This window comes from Colias eurytheme, chromosome 1 (genome assembly GCF_061535395.1).
Source record: "Colias eurytheme isolate Ceu_HAF_F1 chromosome 1, ilColEury1 Martin Lab GWU primary, whole genome shotgun sequence".
Classification (NCBI taxonomy): Eukaryota; Metazoa; Arthropoda; class Insecta; order Lepidoptera; family Pieridae; genus Colias; species Colias eurytheme.
This window is the reverse complement of record NC_142980.1, coordinates 15,911,776-15,927,154: the sequence shown is the minus strand read 5'-3', so window position 1 is coordinate 15,927,154 and position 15,379 is coordinate 15,911,776. Positions and strand designations below refer to the sequence as shown.

The 15,379-nt window shown below is 38.1% G+C and overlaps 2 protein-coding genes across 5 annotated transcripts in view; one reads left to right on the top strand and one right to left on the bottom strand.

The window, feature by feature from the left end:
- Window positions 1-15,379, bottom strand: part of Pdp1 (PAR bZIP family member Pdp1) — a 136,842-nt gene that overhangs the window by 36,091 nt on the left and 85,372 nt on the right. For all 4 annotated transcript variants that reach the window (XM_090106318.1, XM_090106326.1, XM_090106379.1 and 1 more), the window contains exon 2: window positions 13,887-13,925. In XM_090106318.1, the coding sequence (XP_089962444.1) occupies window positions 13,887-13,925 (39 nt within the window). The remainder of the gene's footprint in view (window positions 1-13,886; window positions 13,926-15,379) is intronic.
- Window positions 1,664-8,007, top strand: LOC149911423 (uncharacterized). Its single transcript, XM_090106656.1, has 2 exons — window positions 1,664-6,007; window positions 6,181-8,007. Exons 1-2 carry the CDS (start codon window positions 2,816-2,818, stop codon window positions 8,005-8,007), a joined length of 5,019 nt encoding a protein of 1,672 aa, XP_089962782.1. The 5' UTR covers window positions 1,664-2,815.

Sequence of the window (15,379 nt, the reverse complement as noted above, 5' to 3'; positions counted from 1 at the left end):
ATCAATAATATCTTAATTTACGGTTTTATAAACAATGGCACGAACATGTTTATTAATTAATAAATGTTAGAGGGAGAACTACGAGTGTCTGTGCTTGTTTATAAACATACGTAGTACCAACAGTTGCCACTTGATTGTGAGTGGCGCTGCTTTCCATACAAAATCAAGTGCATCGGTCGAAGAAAGCAGATGTTGTGCGACAGCGACGCAACAGCTTACATAATACGAATTTATTTGACGTTTTGCGAACAGTCGCGAACCTGTCGCGCTGCTGTTGCGCGGTGGTCGTTATCTGCTGATTTTTAGCTAATAAGGCCGCCGGTCCCACGACGCGGACGATCGAGCAGGGCTCCTTATCCAACAGTCGACACCGAATGAATCATGTCGGTACAAATCACCGAGAGATTATAATTTTATACACGAAGATATGAGGCATAAAATTTACTTTTTAAGTATGCAGTTGTGCGTAGGTACTTAAGTTCCAGACATTTTTGTTTCTTATTTCTTAGAATTGTAAAAATTTTTTAGAATCGGCATTCCCGTTCACTTATCGTAGAAATAGAAAAAATTAAAAAGCTGTTCGCTCACTAGTCTTGCCATAGTCAGTATACTGTATTAGGAAATTCAGAGAACGGATAATATTATTATCAGTATCTCATTATTCAAATTTCCAATATCAGGCCGACACCGCTAAATCGGGATTTTTTGAAATCCACAATATCATCCCGATCACGTGTCGTGCTGCCGCCTGCCGCTAATGTAAATAATCGTATTCGCAGCAAGTCGGAAGGAGCAAAGAGATCAGGGTCTAAGCATAATATAGCACACAATATACCGGTTAGAGGCGACGCGACGCCGTCAACGCTCCGGCCCAAGGCCGCGCGGTGGAGGAGCGCCCATTCGTTATGACCACGCATTCACGGTCGCACCTGCAGCTGTGTCAAAGTCAAAGTCACCAGACGCGCGCGCGCTGCGGCCGGCCGGTGCGGGCGAATGTGTCGTTGCCCGACGCCCGCGCTGACCTGCGCGCACATCATAGCCTCACTTTCTCTCTGATCAGCCGTCCCTCCCCCATGAAATGTAATTTTCAATATATTGTTCTAAGTGTTTAATGTTCTATGTCCGACTTCGAATAAGAGATCACATAATTGATTCAATTAATTATTAAAGAATGATGTACCAGTGCGCATTGACGATGCAATTTAATGCTTGTGGGAGTAATATTTAATTAGGTATTGACCGAGTCATTCGATTACGATTTCTTATCCATATAATATATTTATTCAGCGAGCGTAGTTTTATTACTAACTAGCAATGCCCTGCGGTTTCACCCGCATAGATAACGATATCGTGACAGTGAAAAGTCTACTAGAGGTCGGACTATAGGTTTAATTTTTATTCATTTGAAAATCACCTTCACCCCGTCCCGCACTACGCCTGCTCATTGTATTAAAGAGTATACCTACTATTTTCCGTAGATTGACACTTTTAAAAATTCGTTGCTCAGTGAAGATGCAGCTTTCTAATGGTGAAAGAATTTTTTAAATCGGTCCAGTAGTTTATGCGTCAAAACCATACATACTTACATAATTACAAACCTTTCCTCTTTATAATATTAGTATAGACTATAGCAGCACGCCCGGCTCAATTTAGCTAGAATATCTTTGTCTAAACCGTTGGTTTAATAGTATAAGTTTTAGTATTGTTTAGTTCCATCATTCGATAATAGATGACGCTAGTTGTAGAAGCCGTGTTTTTAAATCGCGCTTATGTTATTCTTTTGTAATTAGATATAAGCAAAATGGTACTGTAGTTCCGCATCCTCCGCAAATATACGGTCAGAGCGTTTTTGTGTGTTTTATTTCCGACTCTGGCTAGTGTGTACTACATTGCTGGTGGTACAAAACATTTGGTCCTGCGAGCCGAATATTGGAGACCAGGTGGTGACGTCAGCGGCCATTGGAGGGAGCGAGAGGGAGAGCAGCCGGGACGCCAGCAGCCATCGGAGGGAGCGAGAGAGAAGCAACCGGGACGTCATCGGCCAGCGGAGCGAGCGAGAGGGAGAAGAACCGTGACGTCAGCGGCCTGCGGAGTGAGCGAGAGGGCGACAACCGTGACGTCAGCGGCCAGCGGAGCGAGCGAGAGGGAGAAGAACCGTGACGTCAGCGGCGAGCGGAGTGAGCGAGAGGGCGACAACCGTGACGTCAGCGGCCAGCGGAGCGAGCGAGAGGGAGAAGAACCGTGACGTCAGCGGCCTGCGGAGCGAGCGAGAGGGAGAAGAACCGTGACGTCAGCGGCGAGCGGAGCGAGCGAGAGGGAGAACATCCGGGACGTCAGCGGCCAGTGGAGCGAGCGAGAGGGAGAACATCCGTGACGTCAACCGACTCCGGAGTACAGGTGCGAGGGAGAAGGACTACCAGTGAAGTGAAACGTGAGTACTTTGAAGTTCAATTATACAAAATTGGACCTTAAGTCCAAGAAGATAAAGTGAAGTGACGGGGAATCCATGCCCAAATTAAATTAAAGTAACTTTAAAACACTTAGAAAAATTTTCATTGTTTACATAGACTTAGAATATTTTCAATGTTTACATTGACTTAGTTTTTTGTTCGTTGTATTGAATAGACACTTGTAAAATTTTGTAAAAGAATTTACCACTTATAATATTTTAGAGTTGAGGAGACAGTTTGTACATGTGAGTTAGTTTTTGTTTTATGCAATTTTAATATTAAGTTAAATTTATTTATTTCAAATAAGTTTGAGAATATAAAGTCTATTTATCTTATTGTTGTTCGGAAGTCTCTAAAATATTATAATGGAAGCATTTAATAGAATTCAAGAAAATAGTAAAGAGCTTATCTCTAAAGGTAGAGTCAATTTTAAAAAATCCCCTAAGGAAAGAATTACTGTTTCGTATGTTGAAACTCGTTTGGAATCTTTAGAAAATCAGTGGCAATCATTTTGCGATATTCATCGCCAAATTATTAGCGAGATATCTAAGAGGGAGTTAGACTCTTCTAGCTATATTAAAAATTGTGTATATGATGAGACCGAAGTACTATATGTAGATTACAAAACTGAATTGAAAGATGCTTTGATTGAATTAAAGGGTAATAGTCGGTCCGGGGTAAAGTCAAGTGATTCCAGCGAGTATCAAGAAAAATGTGTCATAAAATTACCAGAAATTTCTTTACCTAAATTTTCAGGAAAATACACAGAATGGCCTACCTTTAGAGATCTTTTTGTATCATTAATACACAATAACCATAAATTAGATGATGTACAAAAATTACATTATTTAAAGGGTCATTTATTAGGAGAACCGGAACAGCTCCTAAGACATACAGCAATAACCGATAAAAACTACACGGCTTCCTGGGCTCAGCTAGTCAACCGTTATGACAACAAAAAGTATTTGTCAAACAATATCCTAAAACGTTTGATGAGTCTAAAAGTATTGCATCATGAATCGTCATCGGCGATAAGAGAATTATTAGATAGTATGAACGAATGCTTAAGTGCTCTAAAAAACCTAGGAATTGATATTACTAGCTGGGACACAATCGTTATTTATATAATGAGTCACAAATTGGACCCTGAGTCCAGGAAGCAGTGGGAGTCCAAGGCAAATGATTGCGAAGACCTACCAACCTTGACTCTATTTAGAGAATTTTTGGAGCATAAGTTTAGGTCATTAGAGTTTTTAGACACTAAGTCAGTAAACGTAAAAAACCCTCGTTCTAGTCCCAAAGTACTTTATGTGAACAATACTTTGACGGATAGTGTTGAATCTGGTCAGTCTTATGTGGCGAAGTGTCCGTATTGCAAAGGGGCAACTCATAAATTATATAATTGTAAGGAGTTTGCGAAGTCGGACTATGATGTGAGACATAAATTTGTACAAAATAGTCGCTTATGTTTTAATTGTTTTGGTAGCAACCACTCCGTATTTTCATGTCGCCAATCCACCAGATGTAAGGTTTGTAAGCGTAAACATAATTCATTGCTTCACCCCGAAGAATCTAAAAATGTTGAGTCCCATCAAAAGAATGTGGTTGTTTCTTCAGCAACCACATCTGAACGCGATGTTGTTACGTGTTTTTCGAATGTCCGTAGTCAAGTTCTTTTGGCTACTGCAGTTGTGGAAGCGGAGTCGAATACAGGTAAGGCTAACTTTAATTTGCGATGCTTATTGGATCAAGGCTCAATGGTTTCTCTCATCACAGAATCCACGGTTCAAGCTCTTGGGCTAAAGAAAATTCCAAATAAGGTTCGTATTTCTGGAGTAGGAGGTCAGGAAGATTCTTTAGCGTCAAGATCTATGGTTGAAGTAAAAATCAGATCAATATATAATCCCAAGTTTACCATGGTCGTTCAAGCGCACGTTCTCGGTAAGCTTACATCGTTTCTTCCATCAAGGAGAGTCAATCTGCGGTTGTGGCCAGAGCTTTCACACTTGCAATTGGCTGATCCAAAATATGAAGTCCCAAACAAAATTGATTTGCTGCTTGGTGCGGAGGTGTATGCCCAGGTACTGGAGGACGGCATGATAAAGGGTCCCCCTGGATGTCCGTTAGCACAGAAAACGCAATTAGGGTGGATATTATCTGGGCACATTCAATCAGAAATGTTAGATTCTGGAACGCACCAACAACCGAGAGTGATCGTCAGCATGCACGCTGGATGCAATGAAGATGAACTACTAAAAAGGTTCTGGGAAATAGAAGCAGAGCCATGTTTGGTAAGCAATAAAATAATGACAATCGAAGAAAAGGCGTGTGAAGAGATTTTTGAGAGGACAACTAAGAGAGACAAGGAGGGAAGATATATTGTTAACTTACCTTTCCGCCCCGAAGTAAAGCATGAATTTGGAGATACACGAAGTGTAGCGGTGCAAAGGCTAAAGAGTTTAGAGAAAAGATTTAAGAACACCGAACTCAAGAATAATTATTCGCAAGTGTTGAAGGAATATTTATTGCTGGGTCATATGGAAAAAGTACAGGAAGACTCGGAAGAGACGCGGAGACGTTCGGTATGGTTACCGCATCATGCAGTAGTCAGACCAGACAAAAGCACTACTAAGACGCGAGTAGTATTCAATGCGTCAGATAGAAGTGCTAATGGTATGTCGTTAAATGATGCCCTGATGGTTGGCCCAAGACTACAACCAGAATTACGTCATATAATCATGAGATGGCGTCTCCACCCGATATGCCTAATAGCCGACATCATAAAGATGTATAGGCAAGTAAAGCTGAAAAGGGAGCATACAGATTATCACCGAATCGTGTGGAGAGATGACAACAACGAAATCCAAGATTATCGTCTACTTACCGTTACCTTTGGCACTTCCAGTGCACCTTATTTAGCGGTCAAAGCTCTCCAACAGCTTGCAGTCGATGAGGGTGGGAGCTATCCACTAGCTGCTGCAAGACTAAAAACGGACTTTTACATGGATGATCTGTTAACCGGGTGTGATTCTGAAAAAGAAGCATTACGATTATATGAAGAAATAACTGAATTGTTAAGTAAAGGAGGTTTTAGGCTACAGAAATGGAGTAGTAATAGCATGGAGGTGATGGAAGGTTTTGAAGGAAATATAGAACAGGACAGGGAACTTAAGGAGGATGACGTGACTAAAGTAGTAGGTCTCTTTTGGAACCGCCGCACCGATGACTTTAGTTATAGAGTTCAGTTTTTATCAGCGTCGCTTCCTGCAACCAAAAGAGAAATTATAGCCGAAATTTGTCGACTGTACGATCCGCTTGGTTGGATCGCTCCATGCATCATCACTGCAAAAATATTCATACAAAAATTATGGATGACTGGATTTGGATGGGATGATAGATTACCGTCTGAACTTATTAGTGAATGGATAACTTACCGGGAGGAATTATTTCAGCTAACAAATTTCCAAATACCGCGATGGGTGCAAACACGAAGCAAAGATACAGTTGTGGAGTTACATGGGTTTAGTGACGCTTCACATGCCGCCTATGCTGCTGTGGTATTCGTTGCGTTTCTGAAGATAAACAAATTAAAACTCACCTGGTAGCTGCAAAAACTAAAGTTGCCCCGATCAAGCAAATCTCCATACCTCGACTGGAACTCTGCGGTGCGGTGTTGGTAACTAAATTGTTAGTTGAAGTAGCTGAAGTTTTGAACATACCAATTTCACAGTTGCATGCTTGGACGGATTCCACCATCGTCCTAGCGTGGCTTAGTGACCATCCCAGTCGGTGGAAAACATTCATAGCCAACCGGACTTCTGAAATTCTAAATCATTTAGAACCTTGTAAGTGGTCGTATATACAGTCCAAAGAAAATCCCGCTGACTGCGCGTCTCGTGGAATACTACCTTCTGAGCTAGTTGAGAATAATTTGTGGAAGTATGGTCCGGATTGGTTAAGTAAGATTGATATTCCGTATGGTAAACCGCTTTCCATATGCACTAAAACTGACCTGGAAGAAAGAAAGATTAAAGTACATGCTACAACTAAGGAGAACTGTGAAGATATAGATATATTTTTAAAATTTTCATCTTTTACGAAGCTGGTGAGAGTAGTCGCATACTGCAGAAGATTCCTGAAATTGAAGGATCCCGTTGAAACTCGTCCGAAATTTCTACCTTACCTTTCAGCTGAAGAGCTCCGAGATGCCACCATGTGTTGTATCCGTCAGCATCAGCTTACTTGGTACCCTGAAGAAATGAAGAATCTGAAACATAAAAACATCATTAAAAAGAGTAAAATTGACAATTTAAATCCATTAATAGATGAATTAGGAATTATGAGGGTCGGAGGAAGAATGGAAAATTCTTGCCTGAAGGATGGCAGCAAGCATCCGATAATTGTAAACGGTGACTCCTGCTTGGCGAAGTTGATTATAGCCGATGCCCACGCCAAAACCATGCACGGAGGTCCCCAGTTGACCATTAACTACATACGTACGACGTATTGGATCACCAAATTGAAAAATCTAGTACGATTTAATATACACAAATGCGTTTCATGCGTAAGAAACGCGGCGAAGTTTCGAACTCAATTGATGGGCCAGCTGCCTGCCTGCCGAGTCACACCTCGAAAACCCTTTTTATACTCCGGTGTTGATTACGCTGGTCCCATTAATATTCGCGTTTCGAAGGGTCGTGGCCATAAATCCTATAAAGGATATATTTGTCTCTTTGTTTGCATGGCCACAAGAGCCGTTCATATAGAAGCAGTTTCCGATCTTACTTCAGAAGGTTTTTTGGCAGCTTTCAAACGTTTTGTTGCTAGACGAGGCCGTTGTATTCAGTTGTGGAGTGACAACGGCACCAATTTTGTAGGTGCTTCTAAGGAGTTGCGGAATTTGTTTGCAAATGAGAAATCCCAACTGCCTGTTGACATTGCATCATCATTGGCTAACAATGGTACAGAGTGGCGCTTTATTCCTCCTCATGCTCCAAATTTCGGTGGAGTGTGGGAAGCAGGCATAAAGAGCACTAAACATCATCTGCGTCGCGTAATCGGCGATTCTACTCTTACTTTTGAAGAGCTGGCGACTGTCTTGGTGCAAATTGAGGCGTGTCTCAATTCGCGACCTTTGTCCGTAGCTAGCTCCGACTCAGGTGATCCCAACCCGTTAACACCGGGTCATTTTTTAATAGGGGAGCCATTGATCGTGGCTCCGGATAATAATTTTGAATACGAGAAAATTTCCAATTTGCGTCGTTGGCAGTTAACCCAAAGGATGGTGCAGCATTTTTGGAAGCGTTGGTCCCAAGAGTGTCTAACCCAATTTTTTCAAAGGTACAAATGGAAAGGCAAGGTCCCCGACATCAAGGTAGGAGACGTGGTCTTAGTGAAGGAGGACAATTTGCCTCCTGCGAAATGGATGTACGGATTGGTGGTTGAATTACATCCGGGTAAGGATAAGGTGACACGTGTTGTCACGTTGAGATATAGGGGTTCTCACATACAAAGACCGACTTCGAAACTATGTGTGTTGCCCGTTAGAGAAACATAAATGTAAAAAAGAAAATATATATGTATTATGTTAGACGTAAGTAAAGAATAAGTATTAGTTTAAAGAAATGTATTTGCTTCATGTATTGCTGTATCTTTTTGCAAAGTTGTATTTTTTTTTGTATTGTGAAGGACTATTCGTCCTTGGCGGGCGGTATGTCTAAACCGTTGGTTTAATAGTATAAGTTTTAGTATTGTTTAGTTCCATCATTCGATAATAGATGACGCTAGTTGTAGAAGCCGTGTTTTTAAATCGCGCTTATGTTATTCTTTTGTAATTAGATATAAGCAAAATGGTACTGTAGTTCCGCATCCTCCGCAAATATACGGTCAGAGCGTTTTTGTGTGTTTTATTTCCGACTCTGGCTAGTGTGTACTACATTGCTGGTGGTACAAAACAATCTTTTAACAATAATCATTAGAATCTGTTAATCTGTTCTTAAATAATTAGGTATTTGAAATAAATCAGTAAATTGAAGTAAGTAATACGATATCCTTTTATATTGAAGATCATGTAAATATGGATACCTAGTATACGTCAGATACATTATTTATTTTATTTAAAAGTTACTATGAGCAAGTGGTAAAACTGGCCCTTCATAAGTTAGCCTATTTCCTAATGTTGACACATACTTTCACACATTACTCGTAACGGACAGGCGACCTCAACAGAACATAATCCAGAAGTTGTGAAACTGACTGTAAACATTATTCAAAGCCCTTATAAAATGATAGAGCTTCGTAGCACTGCTACGACGCGTCGCCCTTTGCGGTTCAGTTCAAAAGAGCCCTCGTCCATCGCATTTGCCTTTCGTATTTTAGATTCATAGTTTACGATTTTATTCACACAAGTTAAATGTTAGTTTTTAAGAAGCGGATAATGTTTGGATAATCTAATTAATTAGCGTTCGGTAATAAACAGGGTGAGGTCGACATCGACTAGTGTGGTCCACAATGTGTAGGATGTAGTCACTAGTTTTCTAGTGAGGATCACGTTGTAAATCACACAGATAGCGCTTCGAATGAGGAAACCCAGTAAACAGCCCAGTGGTGGTGCGGGAGCCACCGAGAGGGCCGGCACACGAACTCATCAGTGATCAATCACGTATGGAATGAAAATAAAACTAAGACATAAGCTTCACTGCAGTTTTGTTACAATTACACAATTTTCTTATTGATCTAGTGCAAAATGGATTTTATATGATCAGTAGGTACTAGTTTCATGATCATAATTTCTTCATATAATCATTTACAAGACCTACTCGATTAAATGTAAACGAGACAATGCTTATAGGTACTTGTGTGATTGTATGAGTAATTGTAATATACCTAAAATTATAAATGTGAGGGTGTGTTTGTTTGATTTGGTTTGTCGTAGCATTAGGGCACAACTATGCGAGTGCCCCGACTGCGGCCGACGCGGCGGCATCGCTATGGCGGCCCCGTCCCAGCGCCATACATATGCATCACCCGACCCTGCGCGCTTTAATCAAAGATCATCCAGTTTTCACTTTCGAACCTACCGTTATATCGCGCGCATACGAATGTCTCGCTTGCAAATAACGGAATAATTTGCGGACACATCATGGTTTCATTTTAATGACAATTTCAATACAATGTAACATATTGCATGAAAGTAACAAATAAAATATTTTACAGAAAAGGTAGAACTATTAATTTAATTCTTCCGAGGATGCAGGTTACGTAGGTACATCTGTAACGTTCACGTGAAATCGACCGGGTTATGACGATGCGTCATAGAAATTTGTAATTGCTTTTGCCAGCGAGTTCGTCGGGGGGTAAGCTGCGCCACATAACCAGTTCAAACTCCAAAATATTTCGCAATTTATCTGCGCCTTTTCCCCCGGAAACAGAGAGCGATATTGCGCGATCCAGCTACTGATTTAATTTTGTTTTTCCTCTTTCATTCCGATATGATCTTAAAATTAGCCTGTTATGAGGATAAAATTGTCCACATTGTTATAATGGAAAACAAAGAAAAATACATCACGTTTACGGGCAGGCTTATGGAAGGCATTTTTAGAGTCTTATATAAACTTGAACTGATTTAATGAGGACAGAAATATGAAATACGCACAACTTTTGTTGTATTTCGACTCTGTTCTTTACTTACGTAACAACGTGCAACTGAGCGGGTAGTGGGTTGCCTGATGGGAAGCGAACACCTTAGTTCGGCTCCCCGAGGCGAGCTGGACCAATTTATGAGGATTGCTCCACTCGCACGTTACTGTTGTGTTGTTACGTTAGTATCGCAATTGCAATAAATATCTGTCTTGAACTTTATCACATACAGAAGCTTGGGACAGTTACATTAAGTATAGATGGAGCACAAAGCTTTTTTCTATTGTAGATAGGGAAACACTTAACCACAATCTCGCCTGATACCGTACCCGTTCACTCTGCGCTTGAAGAGCAAGCTAGATTCAGTAGAGATTAAGCAATAAATTGCCTGCAATTGCCAATTAAACAGATTACAATGCTTTAATAAGGTTTAGCGTCTTTTCTTCGCTGTCAACCATATTACAGCTCACTCATGATTCATGAACCTTGCAAAAGTAATAAAATCGCTTCCCTACATTAAATGAGAAAAAATAGACACCGAAAGTTTATGGAGAAATGAATTTTAAAAAGGAATATTTATTATATTGCTTTGATCACAATATCAATATTATATAACTTCCAAATAGATTTCTGATCTTTATTTTGATCCATTCCTTTTAAATTAGTCACAATCTAAAAAGCTGTTAATTATTAAAAATTAAATTAAGTTTATAAAACCTTCTCATGGTTATAAAAAAATGGAATATAAACACTATTTTTGTATTTTATCCAATTAATTGTTTATTTATCATTGAGAGAAGAAAAAATATTGGTACCTAGGTAGTCTATGTCCGCTGTTTTTTAATCTTTATCATGTAACTAGGTTTCCGCCCGCGCAGTCAAAGAAAAACCCGAATAGTTCCCGTTCCTGTGGGATTTCCGGGGTTGCGTCATTTTCCCGGAATAAAAAGGATCCTATGTCCTTTCTCGGGTATCAAAATATCTCCATACCAAATTTCATGAAAATTGGTTCAGTAGTTTAGGCGTGATTGAGTAACAGACAGAGAGACAGAGTTACTTTCGCGTTTATAATATTAAGTATGGATTGGAACGAAATTTTATAATAGGTACAATTAATATAGTGTTTAAAGATTTTTTTTAACTTTTAACTTTGCATTGCCTTGAACATTATTATTTGAAACAATAATATGCCAGAGTATTGACGCTATTTATCGACTTTAGTAAGCGGGCGACGGTTCGGTTTATGGTTTGTATAACGTTTCTTCCGTAGTTTTAAAAGCTACGGTTAGCATAAGTACACGTTTATATAACATAAGGCCGTTATTGATTTGAGTTAGTGTGATTGGGAGATGTCGTTATTGAACTTGAAGTAATATCGCAGCATTAGCGGTACGCGCTCACGTAAATACATTAGCGCGGCCTGAAGCCTATGGAAGTTGGAGCACACGCGCCCGATACGACCGCGTACTGCTCTACATCGTAGCTCCTCCGGTTTGTGTCTCGTAGCATTGACTTATAGCCCAGTGAAATTAGGTAAAAAAAGGGGTCAACCTCGGAATGAAAGATAATAAGCTGGAAATTGGTAAAAACCTTTGTTTTGTTACCCTAAATATTGTCTCAAAAGTCACAAATGCTATCGTGTCCGCGTCTTAAGATATTGAAGGTCAAAGGTCACAAAAAATGATTTTTCGCGAATATCTCGGTTCCTATTGCTTAAATGATATTTTCACCTATTATGAAAGTTGGAGAGTATAAAATTCTCTACAACTTTTGTCTAAACTTTTTTTTTATACGATCAACCGTTTTTGCGGTAGAGCGCGAAGAGTGCGCAGCGTACAGTCATATATGAGTTAATGCAGGGTCAAGCGTGAGTTACGGTTATAATTAAAAAAATTATAATTATTAAGCAATGCCCATTATTTCTGTACTTATTCTTAATTATTATACTTAATTATTCAACTATAGTATATTATTAATTCTGGATTATCTATTTTAGTTATATTTTAAGATAAAAAGACAGTAAGGAAATATATTTTAGATATATCTTTATTTTTCACTAGCGGGCCGCCCCGGCTTCGCCCGTGGTACATATTTCGCAATAAAAAGTAGCCTATGTCCTTTCTCGGGTATCAAAATATCTCCATACCAAATTTCATGTAAATTGGTTCAGTAGTTTAGGCGTGATTGAGTAACAGACAGACAGACGTTACTTTCGCATTTATAATATTATGAGATTGATATGTTGACGGGCTGCTACACTTGTTGGTGGAAGTGTTGACAATTGTACAGGTTTATTTAGTTTTGTTAATTTGATGAATTGCGTGTAGCGGAAATAATCAAGGTTGTCCTCAGATTCTGGAGCATTATATAATGCCAAAAAGATGCGCACTCCATTTTAAAATAAAGTTTGTACGGGGCAGTTTTCTTGTTGAAATATGTACTTCCACCAGTTTATCCAAATTGGTAATTTTCTCCAATGCTCTAGTAACACTTTTTTTTCTTTTTTTAAATCGGCTATAAATAGAAATGATCATAGGGTAGGGACAAGTATTTCCAGTTATATAAGTATTTAAAAATTTACACGTTTTAAAGGAAACATATATAATGTCGTTTTATTTTAAAATATAACTAAAATAGATAATCCAGAATTAATAATATACTATAATTGAATAATTGCTTAATAATTATAATTTTTTGTCAATAATTGACTTTATACAACGTACTGATAACCGTAACTCACGCTTGACCCTGCATTAGCTCATATATGACTGTACGCTGCGCACTCTTCGCGCTCTACTTCAAAAACGGTTGATCGTATAAAAAAAAAGTTTAGACAAAAGTTGTAGAGAATTTTATACTCTACAACTTTTATAATAGGTGAAAATATCATTTAAGCAATAGGAACCGAGATATTCGCGAAAAATCGTTTTTTGTGACCTTTGACCTTCAATATCTTAAGACGCGGACACGATAACATTTGTGACTTTTGAGACAATATTTAGGGTACCAAAACAAAGGTTTTTACCAATTTCCAGCTTATTATCTTTCATTCCGAGGTGAAACCCCTAATATGACTGGGCTATTAGCCATATTTTCTATGCCATTTGAAATAAACTGTTATCGTATGAAGCATAAATTAAAAAAGAATTAAATATAAAGTGCTCAATTAATTATCATTGGTTGTTGTTTTTGTTTCTTTTATACATAATATTGTCTTCTATATCCTTTGGCGTAACGACATCACGCAGCCGCAATACTAGTATCACAGACTAATAATAATATACTACGTATACACTAGTATCTATGTTTGGATTCTATCGATTAATTAATATTATGTACATAGCTATATTATATCTACATATAACGTTTTAAAATATAACAACCATACATAAATTATTATATTTGTAACTTCGCCAATTGCATTTGATAACCATTATGACGTATTGTATAGAAGAAGGGTCGAGTTAAATAAAAAACAGGATATTTACTTATTACTAAACAGACACAAAATATTTACGGCACAGTTTGCAAGGATTCTCAAATTATGATACGCCATTTAAAACGCATTAAAGAAAAATTATTTATTACCTACATAATGTGTTAGCTGGTAAGACATATTTACATTTGTAGCAAAGAAACTAAAGAAATGAAATATTGAGCGAAAAATAAAATAAATTGTAAAGTATAGCGTATCGTAGTTCGAGCAGCCGGCAGGCAGAGAGACGAGAGACAAGTAAAGTCGTAGAGTTGGCAGGAGTTAGCGGCCGAGTGGAGGCGAGGCGGGAGGCTCGTACTAACCGTATTTTTTGTTGAAACTCGCCCCGTGGCTCAGGAAATCTGTTGACAAACAACCTCTTATTAGAAACCTATTGTTCTTCAGTATTTTATATATTTATTTACGCTAGTACATCAAAATAGTCTGTTACAATTGAGCTAGAGATAAAATAGTACAAGCAAAATTAAATTCACAATATTACTGAACTTATTAATATGTTTTTTTTTTGGATTACATTGATGTTTCCGCAATTGAATATAAAATAATAAAGTATTATATAGAAATATACTAAGAAACATGTTATGTAAGTATAATATTATTATAATTAAGTAAAAAATATTAAGTAGGGTGGATGTACCACTAGTTGACCATTTAAGCGGTTTTATCTTTAGCTATATATAAAAAACGGGTTATTTGTTTTACGTTCAATGTTATTTTTGGGACACAGATAATTGAATACTCACTGTAACTATTGTTCTTAATATCAATTTGATAACCTTCAAAGGTTTTATGAAAACTACTCTGAAAGTTATTTCTGCTAAAAACACCATTACTTGACCACTGATCACCAATATCTGACCATCATTACTCTAAAAGTTGACCATTTTCAAAATGGACAAAATGTCCTTCTTCGAACATTAGTTTTGTTTAATAAATAAATAGATAGGTATATTATTTAATAAATAAAGATAGGTTGATGAAATCAAACCACTTGGTCACGGAAATCAAGTGGACAACTCAAGGTTAATAATATTCTCGGCCCCGAAACCTGACCAACTAAGTTCGGTATAAAAATCTTACGGTGGTCAGCTTTTGGAAATATGCAACATAAAGCTATGACTTAACTACGGCTTATATGGTTTGTTAAATTAGGTAGGTATAAGCACAAACCAAAGCAAGTCTTTCTTAGCAAAATATAAAGAACCAAGAGCTGACCATACTGGTCAACAATAGGCGAAAAATTGTTTTCGTTGCTCCAAAAGATAACCAGGCCGCTAAAAATCATGAAAAACTGTTCATGCCAAAAATGAAGCCGAAAGTCTATAACAGAATGGTTCAACATTATGCCTATAACAAGACATATAAAGAGTAATCGATTGCATTCAAGATAAATTAAGATTTCCCAATCAACTCCCGATAAAAAACTCTTAGTAAAAAATGTGATTACTTACGGGGCACCTACTTAATTACATCTTCGTGTTGAAAAAATGTCAATATTTCTGACCAATGGCAGCAAGGTTTGTTTTTATTTTATAGATGATGTTGCTTTATAGAAAAAACAATAAACTATCATCTGGGGCTGCCGTATTTTCTTAATTGGCGCGTATATTTGAATTTCGGTCATGTATTGGCGCTTGGTCAGCTAGTGGTACATTGACCCTAATTAATTGCTATTATAAAGGCGAAAGTTTGTATGGATGTTTGTTACTCTTTCACGTAAAAACTACTGAACCGATTACAATGAAATTTAGCACACATATAGAGTGTAACTTGGATAAGATAGGATAGGTTTTAT

What these genes read in the sequence shown, in the direction of transcription:
- LOC149911423 (XM_090106656.1), top strand. Translation starts at nt 2,816, where the DNA reads ATGGAAGCATTTAATAGAATTCAAGAAAATAGTAAAGAGCTTATCTCT. An exon ending in ATGCCGCCTATGCTGCTGTG is followed by an intron (nt 6,008 to 6,180) that starts GTATTCGTTGCG and finishes CCAATTTCACAG; the next exon opens with TTGCATGCTTGGACGGATTC.